This window comes from Tachysurus vachellii, chromosome 7 (assembly GCF_030014155.1).
Source record: "Tachysurus vachellii isolate PV-2020 chromosome 7, HZAU_Pvac_v1, whole genome shotgun sequence".
Taxonomy (NCBI): Eukaryota; Metazoa; Chordata; class Actinopteri; order Siluriformes; family Bagridae; genus Tachysurus; species Tachysurus vachellii.
In genome coordinates this window covers 9,194,498-9,206,985 of record NC_083466.1, presented here as the reverse complement: position 1 = coordinate 9,206,985, position 12,488 = coordinate 9,194,498, and the positions used below count along the sequence as shown (strand labels likewise).

Sequence of the window (12,488 nt, the reverse complement as noted above, 5' to 3'; positions counted from 1 at the left end):
GTTTTGGTTTTTTTTTTAGATTTAAAACCTGTTAAAAACTTCTACTACTATTACTACCTGTTCAGTACTAATAATGTTTCAGTACTAAAAATGTACATTTTCAGTAAATAAATATTTTACACCATGTTAAGGTTTCTGGTAGAATAAGAATAAGGGGGTGTAGTGCTCCTCTCTGACCAGATCAATCACTAATCCGGATAATCCACTAAGTATAGAGAAACAATTAATAAAGTCATAACCTGTGATTTAATACAATATGATTTAAAACTGTTTAAAAAGAGGTAAGCTCTGTAAAGCTTAGAGTAGGAGGCTCTCAGGCAGAGAGAGGCAAGAAGAGGATATAGCAATAAATTTACTAAAAAGAGAGAAAGAGTGTGTGTGTGTCTGTGTGTGTGTCTGTGTGTGTCTGTGTGTGTCTGTGTGTGTGTCTGTGTGTGTCTGTGTGTGTGTCTGTGTGTGTGTCTGTGTGTGTGTGTGTTTGTGTGTCTGTGTCTGTGTGTCTATGTGTGTGTGTCTGTGTGTGTGTATGTGTGTGTTGTGCTATTGTAATCTAAAGTGGTACAGTATATGCAGTCACTTAGGAGCCATGAGGGAGCTCTGTAGGAATGCAGGATTTTATATTTATATATTTTGTGAGTGTATGGCTCTTAGCATGGCTCATAGTTTCACAGAGGCCCAATTGTGGTTTTTAGCTTGAGATTATGGTTGGAGTGCTGGTGGTGCTGGTGGTGGCGGCAAATAGTGTGTCACATAGAGCCCCAAAATCTAAATCTTTCCATTGCAGTGTTATGTTTTTGTTTCTAAGTGTGAATAAAACATGATTATTCTGCACGGAATTTAAAACGACCTTTAAATGACTTTCCCTCTCTCCCTGTGTTCAGGTAGAGAACCTGAAGGAAAACGTATTGTACCAGTTCCAGGTTCGTGCAGTCAACCAGGCTGGTATTAGCGAGTCCTGCATCACCAGTCTTGCCTTCGAGTGTAAGGAGTGGACTGTTGCATTGCCAGGTAAATTATTCAGCCGAACCAAACTCTCCTGTGTGATGATGCTGGATGAAATCAGCACCTAGTTGTTCAGGTCATCGTTTCGTGTCAGTCAAATGATTCACAGACTGTCTTTATTGAGCTTGTGATGGTTTATAGCTAGTATCAATCACTTAGCATTAATGCAATAATCCTTTATTGATTGCTGTGTATATAGTTTTAAAAAGTCTTTCAGATCTGCACATTAATAGTAATTAATACCTGTGTGTCTGAAGGTTGTAATAAATGGAAAATGGCCTACAGGTGTCTCCATTTACAAGCGTATAGCGTGTGATTAGATGACATCCCCAAGTCCCGACTAATCTTTATTCAGTGTTTGATTATCACACTACCCTTTTAGTACATGCTGTAAATCAGCATTGTTAAGTTCTTGTCTTTTTGTCGGTGTAACGCAGGCCCTCCTCATGGGCTTCACATGCTGGAGCTGAGAAAGGATTCACTGGTGCTGCTTTGGGAGCCTCCCACGTTCACCGGCCGCAGCCCCATCACCGGCTACTACGTGGACATCAAGGAGGGGAATGGCAAATGGATAGGCGTTCAGGATAGATCCACCAGTAATACATACCTGCAGGTTAGGCTGGAAAGAAATGAACAGTCGTGATGGAGTGTGTAGGTCTGAAACTGAAATATGTTTCTCAATCAGAAGTATATGTTCTGATTCCATTAGAAAATGCACAGCTTCTTTTACCTAACATACTAAAAGGAAAACGACTAAATTTGAAAGAATTATAACATGAAAGCATTCTGATTATCGGCATTTTCCATATCTGTCTCCGTGTCATCGCTTTAGGTAAAAGGCATTTGCTGAATAATTTAGTACGATTTGTTAAGTCACTTACATTTGTAAATTAATGTAATTCTTTTTTCTTTGGTCCTTTAAACCTTGTAGAACTGTGTGTAAGTGCTCTTCATGGGTTTGGCCATGTGATGGCGTAGGAACATCACAGACCAGACAATCAGTGCAGCAACATTCCAGAAATGTTCCAGAGATGTAAAAATACTATTACAATTTTAGGAAATCATAGTTTTGGGGATCTTTAGGAAGCCACTTGTGATTTAAATAAACCTTTATCATAAATGAAAAATAAAATGTCCTTGCCATTTTAATATAATTTACTTATGCTTTCTAAAATGTAGCTGCAGCGATGGCTGATTTTTCCAGACCAATACACATATAGCTAATGAGTGTGTACCACATTAGAGACAGTTTCTCCTACATGGAATATTAAATAACTGTTGCATAGACTGTTATGAATGCTGTTATGATGTGTGTTATTAATACTAGAAACCTTTCTGTGACCCAGATATCTGGCCTAAAGGAAGGTGCGTCCTACACACTGCGTGTCCATGCTAAGAACATCGCAGGTGTTGGTGGACCCTCTGAAGCTACAGCCCCCGTCGTCGCGCAGACTCGGCCCGGTAAATATAGCAATTGAATAAACTGATCTATCTCTTTCATCACGTTTCCCAGGATTGAGATTAAAATGCCGTTTTCATGACTCCTCAGGCACTAACGAGATTGTGGTCGACGTGGATGACGACGGCGTGATCTCGCTGATCTTCGAGTGCTCCGAGATAACTGAAAGTTCTCAGTTCGTGTGGTCAAAGAACTACAAAGCTCTCACTGATACATCCCGTCTCACTGTGGAAACAGTCAAGGGAAAGTAAGTTTTCACTTTACTTATTTCCTTTTTTTCACACCTCGTGTTGTTTATCTGGCTTCGTGTTCTCAGGAAGATCTATAGTCCCTTTGTTCTTTGGAGAAAGGTTTAGTCACGTGGCACACGGTAGACATTTAGCTGTTCGTTTGGGCCGTTGGACAATGCTGCGTGGGCGAGAGTGTGAGGATGAATAGTGGCAGGCTGTCGGGAATCCAGAAGAGACGTGTGTCACCTTTGTTTTGCCAGATGTGCTGCGAAAACCGTGACAGTGGTAGGCGAAGTAGGGAGAGAGAAAAAAACAAGGAACTGGTGTAGAAATGGAAATAATATGCCAAATTAATTGGTGTCGTTTAACCTTTGAAGAAAAGAAAAAGGCTAATTAGTGTTACTGAAATTTTAAAAAGCTTTCTTTGGAAAGCATCTTGCACAATTTAAGCGATATACACTACAGTTATAACAGTGTCTTTCTGCCACTCATCACAGTTGATGTGTCCTCAGATCCAGAGCCATCTTTAATGATCCTTCACTGGAGGACCTGGGCATCTACTCCTGTGTTGTCACCAACACTGATGGCATTTCTGCCAGCTACACACTGACAGAGGAGGGTGAGTCACTCTCTCCGACTCTCTGGCTAATGATGGAGATATTCTATCTCCTTCTCATAATATTTTCCAGAAGCTAATGCGTCATGTCTTCTTTTAAACCATAACAAGTGAAGGACATGCATGCACACATCAAAGGCTTGCATGTAACTTGCTTGATAAAGCGGTGCAGATTGTATTCAAAGTAAAAATACAGTATGACGTACGCACAGTAACGGAATGCATTTTTATAATATTCTATAGGTCTGAGGCGCTTGTTGGACATCAGCCATGACCACAAGTTCCCCAGTAAGTACAGAACAATAACAAAAACAACAAAGTTGGCATTTAGCTCAACGCACTTCCTCTCTGATTATATGACTATTATGCTGTACATTTCCATGATATTTTACAGCAATACTTATAACCCTAGTGTTTTCTTTGTAGTTATTCCTTTCAAGACCGAAATGTCTGTTGAGCTACAGGAAAAAGGACGTGTGCGTTTCTGGGCACAGGTTGCTAAGTTTACCTCCAAATGCCAAGTGGAGTATGTTTTCAATGATAACATCATTACTCAAGGAAAGGTATGTGACTAGACTTGTTTTTTTTTTTTTTCATGGTTTTTTTCTGTCACACCCTGATCCACTCATGATCCTAATTCCTTAGAAATACACCATGAATTTTGACACCAAAACCGGCATCATCGAGATGTTCATGGACTCTTTGGAAATCACCGATGAAGGAACCTTCACTTTTAACCTCGTCGATGGCAAAGCTACCGGTCGCACCAGTTTGGTGCTCATTGGAAAAGGTAGTAATAGTAAAAATGTCCCTGTAACCTTTCATCCTGTCAAAACCTTCTTCAGAAACTACTCTGTGTAGTCAGGCATGTCCTCTAGAGGGCAGGAAAAGATCATACAAAAGCGTGCAGCTCTCACAGAAGTATTATTAGTGGCTTAGTTCAGGACATCCATTAGCATACACAGCATTCCCTTAACTGCTGATTGAACTTTATCAGGCTTTACTGATTGATCATGGTGCTCCATTATTGGGTGCCACTGTAGCACATTTAGCTCCTAGTCCATTATCGGCTAAACTCTAACGACTGTTCTTACATAGTCCATCTTATAGAGCGATACCGCAGCTTTGTGCTATCTCTTCCAGGTAAATTAGTGGTATTTATAGGTCACTGCTGGTACTATAGCTCAGGAGGAGTGCAAACTAATGTCTGAAATTAAATTCGATATCTGATCGAGTCAAACAAAAACACAAAATCAAACAAACGGCACTACATTCGGCGGAGATCACAATTTTTAAAAGGTTTTTACTATAAAAATTTTTTACTATAGTTCTGAAAACTACAGTATTGTTTCTATTTTACATGTATCTCAACCTCAAGAAAAGATTTCATCCCATTAGTGAAAAAGGAAAAAAACTAAGATTGTGATAATCCTGTCTGTCACAGTCATCTACAACTGAGTGTCCAAGAGAGCAAAAAACCATCCATGCTGTCAGGAAGAGAAGGATGGGAAGTTTTGCTTTCCTGTCAGTCACAGAAACACTATACGGTTGTGGGTGTGTTAGAGCACGTGTACGTAGAAGAGGGCAGATGGCATATTCCTCAGGGTCGATACATAGAGCTACTGTACTTATGTCTCGCTAGTAAAATAAATGTGCCAAATGTATAAATCCAGACATTTTGTTTTCACAAAACAGAGTTCACCGAGCTTCAGAAGAAGTCTGAGTTTGAGCGAGCCGAGTGGGTCAGGAGACAAGGTACTCCACGTAGCATTTCAATGCTGAATAACTTCTTAACCATCAACTTTTTCAGCAATGTCACCCTGTCGATTCTCACCTCCAGGTCCTCACTTTGTGGAATACCTCAGTTTTGAGGTCACCCAAGAATGTAATGTGTACCTAAAATGCAGGGTGAGGTTGTGCAAGATTTAATGAATTTTTCTCCCTCTCCAAGGTCAGTAGGATTAATATTTTATCTCCGCTTCTTCCCCTCAACACCCCCTCCTTCTCCTACTCTCATCTCTTCAGGTAGGAAATATCAAAGCTGAAACGGAGATAACCTGGTTTAAGGATGGAATTGAGATTGCGGAGGATGACGAAGATGCTCAGAAAATTGCCATTGCAGATGCTGTGCTGTCCTTCAACATCGGCAAGGTCAGGCAGCTGCAAGGCATTGTGGGGGGAAATGTAGGGTGAGCTTTGCTGGAAGCTTTGCTTCAGGCTTTATCTGGTTAAAATCTACTCATTTTACAACACTGACGCATTAATAATGGGACGTTTTTTATTTTCAACTCTGTATCACTTCACGGCTTTACACTATAAATATATTTCTGAAATCAGCTTCTGACGGCACACAAATAGCCAAATAAACCGTTCTCTGTGTCACAACACGATTCCGAGAGCGAATTATCATCTAGGTTCCCATTCATTACTTGTAAACGGTAAACGATGCCAGAAACGATTAACGCTGTTGTGTGTTGGTCTGTGGAGGTGAGCCTCCCACGCCGCACTTCCAGACTGCTATCGGCATTAACTTCAATATCTGTCTAATTTACAGCTCGTTAAAAAGAATGAAAAAGAAGTGAAAAAGAAACCTGCCGCTGAAGGAACCCCGAAGAAGCCCAAAGTTTGCAGCTTTTTTCTTTCTAAGTTATCGCCGAGTTTCATGTGATGTGGTGTTATGTGGTTTTATCTTTGTCGCCGTCATCTCCTAGTTCTATGGCGTCCCTGTTTGCCTGCAGCATCCGTGGCAGGAGAAAAGCTTGCCTTTTCGGATATTTGTGACTGTTTTGTTTCGTTTTCGTATTCAAACCTATGTCGTATCTGCACTGTGCTGTGGCCCTAGCGATGTTCTTCTCTTTCTCTGACTTCTTCTATATTTCTCCATACAGCTTTCGAAGAAGGACGCAGGTGTGTACGAGGTGAAACTGTTGGACGAGAGAGGAAAAGATAAGACTTTGCTGGATCTGACAGAAGCAGGTAGAAGAAGTGTTTTATAACTGCTATTATTCTGATCATGTACAGTATGAATCTTATGTGTTTCTGAAATGCTGTATCTGGGCTAACGTGTAAATTTGACTCTTCCTTGAAGGTTATAAGGCCGTGTTGAATGAAATGTTCAGAGTTATAGGTGAGTACTTTTTTTCTGGAAATGCTCCCTGATGTTAATGTGACAAATGAAAGGAACAACCTGATTAAATGAGTGTTAAAGGAGTACTGCGTGATACAACAGAACTGTTTATTTCCCACCGTGCTTAAAAGCATGTTTAAAAATGCTTAGCAGGCCCAGATGAGGTCGATTTTTGGATCAAAATGGCAAAAGGACTTTGAAGTGACTTTGAAGCAGGCTTTATTACTGGGGTTCAATAATCAGGCTCAAAGACTGCTAAACTGGCCGAGTTTCAATCAGAGCACAGGCTAAACTGATGTCTGAATTTAGGTCTGTGGGAAAGGTCTCAGTAAATAGGGTTGAGGTTTTTTTTGTGCTTGAAAATGCACATTGATCATGCCATATTTAAGAACAAATCACAGTGACTAAGCACTTCATGTTGTTTTTCTTTTAATTCGTCACTCATCGCTGTGTCATACTAATTCTCTCTTTTTTTTCTTTCTTTCTTTCTTTTTTGTCACAGCACACTCATCTACCGAATTGAAGGTTCAGAGCACCGAGCATGGAATCATCCTCTACTCGTTTGTCGTGTATCACACTGAGGAGCTCCCTGTTGGCTGGTTTCACAAGTAGGTTTTTTTTTTTCACTTTCATCTGTGTCTTTTTTATGTGAAAATGTTGCTGTGAGAGTTAGAATGCAGACAGGCTGCGTTTCCCAGTAATAATCCCAGTAACAGCTGCTTGCAGACAGTGTTGAGTTCCATATAATGTGCTGATGGTGCGTGTAATATGCAGCTTGACACTAAGAATTCACATTACTGCAGTTTGTCTCAAGATTGCTGATGTTAAACAATGGAAATGAATTCATATTTAGTAACCACTTCTGATTTCTGGCTGATCAGGGATGTACTGTATCCACATCCTATACTGGGAGTAGTGGAAATGAGACAGTAAATGGGATGGCAGTCTATCAGAGAACACACCTTCACACATTTATTCAGTAATTTACTATCAACAGTCCACCTACCAACATGTTTTTGGGAAACCAGAAGACCCAATGTGAACCAGTAGAACTCACACAGAAAGCTCAGGATCAAACTGAGGACCCTGAAGGTGTGAGGCTGTTGTGCTACATAATGCACGACCAAACCGGACATAAACAGGAAATATTTAAATAAATCCGCAGAATATGAATTGCTAACTTCTCTCAGGTCATATGAAATTTGCCTCTAGACAGCTTTTTATCTCCACCGCAATAGATCCACAAATGTGCAGTCAGGTGTGTCTTTTGAGAGCACAGCACTTTGAGGGAACAAAAGGCCAGAGAAAGTTTCTCTCTCGTGGTGAATTTGACAAAGCGGTTTGTGTCGTGCATTTACAATCCACTACATGAAAGTCGGAGCACACAATGAAGTTTCTGCACATCCCTAAATGCTGGCAGGGTGTTTTTTCCCTGTATGTCAGCTGTAGCAGTTATTCATCTGTATGAGTTTGATCGGGTGCCTCGACAGTGTCCTCTGACTCATACTCATTTGTGACCATTCAGAGATGGCAAGATTTCATACTCAGACAGAGTGCAATGTGGAGTCACAGGAGAGCAGCTGTGGCTGAAAATCAATGAGCCCACAGACAAAGACAAGGGCAAGTATGCCATCGACATCTTCGCCGGCGAAGGCAGCGTCAGAAGAGTTCTTGACCTCACCGGCCAAGGTAAAGGCCTCGGGAGTTTCAAGCATTGTGTAGCTACATGTACATTGCTATGTGTCTCAGTGTGATTGAACTGTCAGTTATAGACTAGAGGTTATTATTAGTCTACATATTTTTCCAATAAATATTCTCTTCAATGATAAAACAGTTGTGTTTAACAATATCTACTCTATTCTATTCAAGTATGGGAAGAAGCCTATTCAGAGTTCCAGAGGCTGAAGTAAGTGAATTATTATATAATAAATTATCTAAATAATTAATAATAATTAATTATTACTTTCAGATATCATTCACAAATTCTATATATATATATATACTTATAGAAATTGTTGTTTTGACAAGAAGGAAAAAAAACTCCTACTAAAGTCCTAAAATAGAAAATAACATCTGAGTACATCCTTATGACATAATCGGCTCAGGCTTTTTCTGACACTGCTGTATGGAAGCTGACCGTATCACCTTAACAGGCTCTGATGCTATTTAAAGCCTTCACTAACAGTGTGCTTATCCATTTCCTTCCTCAGGGCTGCAGCTATTGCAGAGAGAAGTAAGTGATTGTCTCTGCTGTCATAGTTGTGTTCTTTCCTGCAGACAGCTTGCTTCTGAAAGCATGTGGATGCTATTTCAAGCCATTTCCTTACCTACTTGTGTAGGATGCGTATATAGTAGCGACGCAGGAAGAGATGCGTCTCCTGTCTGAATGTCTTGGGAATGTTTAGAGCCTATAGTCTGTGCTGTGACCTCACTTCATGTTTTCAAAAATATAATGACATCGAGGGTCAGGAGTAAGAAATTCCTTCAGATTGTACATTGATTTCCAAGAGGTTTACTGACTGCTTATTTTTTTATTCCACAGACCGAGCGCGTGTGATTGGAGGTCTGCCAGATGTGGTCACTATCCAGGAGGGCAAGGTAATATATCCCCAAGTACCCAGGATGCCAAAAAAAACAAACCTCGTTATCAAATTATCTCATTATTACATTGTACCTCATCCTAAATTTGTTTTGTTTAGACTATTACAGAATCAAACGAGTTTGTTTGAATGATGTTATTTGTACAACAACTCTGATTGGTCAGAAGGTGTGGTTAGTTTTCTATGAAAGCAGCACTGATGATATTGACAGCTGTAGTTCAAATCACAGGTTTATATCGAAGCAGACATTACTGTTCCTAGAGTAACAGCTTTATTTTCAGCGACTGGTATGTTGGATGCACCATATAAATGTGTTATTGGCAAATTGTTGCAATAAAATTGGAAAAGAATCAACTTATGATCACATCACTCTGCTATTAATTCTTATTCCATAATATATACCGTAATTCCGTGTGTGATGTTGGTATTAAGGATTCTTATATTCTTTTCCTGTTCAGTCTTTGAACCTCACTGGCAACGTGTGGGGCGATCCTCTGCCTGAAGTCAGCTGGCTGAAAAATGACAAACAGCTGGTTCCTGATGACCACATCACACTTAAGCTAGAGCACGGCAGGTTTGCCAGCATCAACATCGCAGCAGTCAGTTCGTCTGACTCAGGCAAGTACGCCCTGCTGGTGAAGAACAAGTACGGCACCGAGGCTGGCGAGTTTACCGTCAGCGTCTACATACCAGAGGATGAGGCTGAGAAGAAAGAGTAGAAATATATATATATATACGCAAGCTGAAGGGGCCGTGATAAGACCAGTGTGCATCCTAAAGCATTTCACTCCAAAGCATGCGCAACCTCACTACATCATACGCACACAGACACGATAAAGCTGCTGACCAATTAGCAGTAATAATAAACATCTGATATATAATTCATAATAAACTGTGTGGTGATTTGAGTAGCAACAGATCTGAAACTCTTAGCTAAAACACTCAGCACATTTAGACAGTTTTAATAAACCACTTACTCTGTTTTTCTTAGAAAACCATTGAAAAGGTGAACACGGTTTGAAATAAAATGCTTTAAATGTCACCACATTCATACAGAAAACTAGCACGTGCCTTTACCGTTTTAAAATGTTACCTGTTTGTATTATTTGTGTCCATGTTATTTCCTGTTTAAACAGAATTGTTACCTATGGGTCATCTCGCTATGACTGAGAAAAATCTTGAGCAACAGATCAGCTAGGAGACGTAACGTTTTATTATTTTATTTTTTTTGCTTAAATGTATTCATTGTAATAGTACTGAAAGGAAAACTCTTGGAGATGATTACATAAGAAAGCCAGCACATTGTAGTAGTGTAATGACTTATAACGTACTCTGTAGCAGGATTTTAGGTTACACTAGTATTATATGGATGTGCTATGGCAGTCTATATGAAACAAAAGGCTTTCAAGGTTATACGCTGTCTGTTTATATCTTTTTGCAATATTGATGGTCAAATGCCACTCTGCATATGTCTTAACGACTGAAAAGAAAACACAGTGTAATGTGACCACCACGAATAAAGCCTTGAAATGCAAAATAAAAATGTATTTTATTGTTTAAAAATCTCGTAACCGTTTGAGACCTTGTCTCATATTAATTGTTGTGTAGCTAATGTACATATACAGACTCAGTCATTGTGTATTACAAACCAACTAAAACCTTCATATAAAATAACACTCTTCTATAGCAGAATAACTGCTTTGACAGAATAACACTGTGCTGTGACAGAATAACTCTCTGCAGAATAACACTCTTCTGTAACAGAATAACACTCTTCTGTAACAGAATAACACTCTTCTGTAACAGAATAACACTCTTCCGTGACAGAATAACACTCTTCTGTGACAGAATAACACTCTTCTGTGACAGAATAACACTCTTCTGAAACAGAATAACACTCTTCTGTAACAGAATAACACTCTTCTGTGACAGAATAACACTCTTCTGTGACAGAATAACACTCTTCTGTAACAGAATAACACTCTTCCGTAACAGAATAACACTCTTCTGTGACAGAATAACACTCTTCTGTAACAGAATAACACAGTGCTGTGACTGATTAACTCTCTTCTGTGACAATAACACTCTGCTGTAACAGAATAACACTCTTCTGTAAAAGAATAACACTCCGATTTGACAGAATAACACTCTTCTGTGACAGAATAACACACTGCTGTGACTGATTAACTCTTCTGTGACAATAACACTTTTTTGACAGAATAACACTCTTCTGTGACAATAACACTCTTCTGTAACAGAATAACACTTTGCTGTGAAAGAAAAACACCCTATTGTCACAGAATAACACTCTGCTTTGACAGAATAACACTCTTCTGTGACAGAATAACACTCTGCTGTAACAGAATAACACTCTGCTGTAACAGAATAACACTCTTCTGTAACAGAATAACACTCTTCCGTGACAGAATAACACTCTTCTGTGACAGAATAACACTCTTCTGTGACAGAATAACACTCTTCTGAAACAGAATAACACTCTTCCGTGACAGAATAACACTCTTCTGTGACAGAATAACACTCTTCTGTGACAGAATAACACTCTTCTGTGACAGAATAACACTCTGCTGTAACAGAATAACACTCTGCTGTAAAAGAATAACACTCTGCTGTAACAGAATAACACTCTTCTGTGACAGAATAACACTCTGTAACAGAATAACACTTTGCTGTGACTGATTAACTCTCTTCTGTGACTGATTAACTGTCTTCTTTGACAATAACACTTCTTTGACAGAATAACACTCTTCTGTAACAGAATAACTCTCTACTTTGACAGAATAACACACAGCTGTAACAGAATAACACTGCTGTGACAGAATAACACTTTGCCGTGGCAGAATAACACTCTTCTGTGACAGAATAACACTCTTCTGTGACAGAATAACTCTCTGCTTTGACAGAATAACACTCTGCTGTAACAGAATAACACTCTGCTGTAACAGAATAACACTTTGCTGTGGCAGAATAACACGCTTCTGTGACTGATTAACTCTCTTCTGTGACTATAACACTTCTTTGATAGAATAACTCTCTGCTGTGACAGAATAACACTCTTCTGTAACAGAATAACACTTTGCTGTGGCAGAATAACACTCTTCTGTGACTGAATAACACTCTTCTGTGACTGATTAACTCTCTTCTGTGACAATAACACTTCTTTGATAGAATAACACTCTGCTGTGACAGAATAACACTCTTCTGCAACATAATAGTACTTTGCTCCACACCAAATACTGGACTGGGTTTATGGACAAAAGACCAAAAACACACTGACTTGTCTACTGCTACTGTAGTAACAATTAATTTCTGTAAAAGTAAAAAAAAGTAATTTATGCAGTCTGATGAAAAACTACTGAGTAATTACTGTCTTCATTTCTCTTTTACATGTCTACAATTGACATAATTAATCTGACAGCATTGTATAGCTAAGGAA

The 12,488-nt window shown here is 39.3% G+C and overlaps 1 protein-coding gene across 1 annotated transcript in view; it reads left to right on the top strand.

Moving 5' to 3' along the window:
* The window catches only part of myom1a (myomesin 1a (skelemin)), a 29,180-nt gene extending 18,631 nt beyond the window's left edge, over positions 1-10,549 (top strand). The window contains exons 21-39 of the mRNA XM_060874091.1: positions 882-1,008; positions 1,440-1,615; positions 2,349-2,463; positions 2,552-2,708; positions 3,204-3,310; positions 3,551-3,595; positions 3,734-3,870; positions 3,953-4,097; positions 5,003-5,062; positions 5,148-5,215; positions 5,333-5,458; positions 6,196-6,283; positions 6,396-6,434; positions 6,937-7,042; positions 7,960-8,123; positions 8,304-8,340; positions 8,645-8,667; positions 8,977-9,032; positions 9,493-10,549. Coding sequence (XP_060730074.1) covers positions 882-1,008; positions 1,440-1,615; positions 2,349-2,463; positions 2,552-2,708; positions 3,204-3,310; positions 3,551-3,595; positions 3,734-3,870; positions 3,953-4,097; positions 5,003-5,062; positions 5,148-5,215; positions 5,333-5,458; positions 6,196-6,283; positions 6,396-6,434; positions 6,937-7,042; positions 7,960-8,123; positions 8,304-8,340; positions 8,645-8,667; positions 8,977-9,032; positions 9,493-9,753 — 2,037 coding nt within the window. The 3' untranslated portion in view covers positions 9,754-10,549. The remainder of the gene's footprint in view (positions 1-881; positions 1,009-1,439; positions 1,616-2,348; positions 2,464-2,551; positions 2,709-3,203; positions 3,311-3,550; positions 3,596-3,733; positions 3,871-3,952; positions 4,098-5,002; positions 5,063-5,147; positions 5,216-5,332; positions 5,459-6,195; positions 6,284-6,395; positions 6,435-6,936; positions 7,043-7,959; positions 8,124-8,303; positions 8,341-8,644; positions 8,668-8,976; positions 9,033-9,492) is intronic.
* Positions 10,550-12,488: the final 1,939 nt, after the last annotated feature.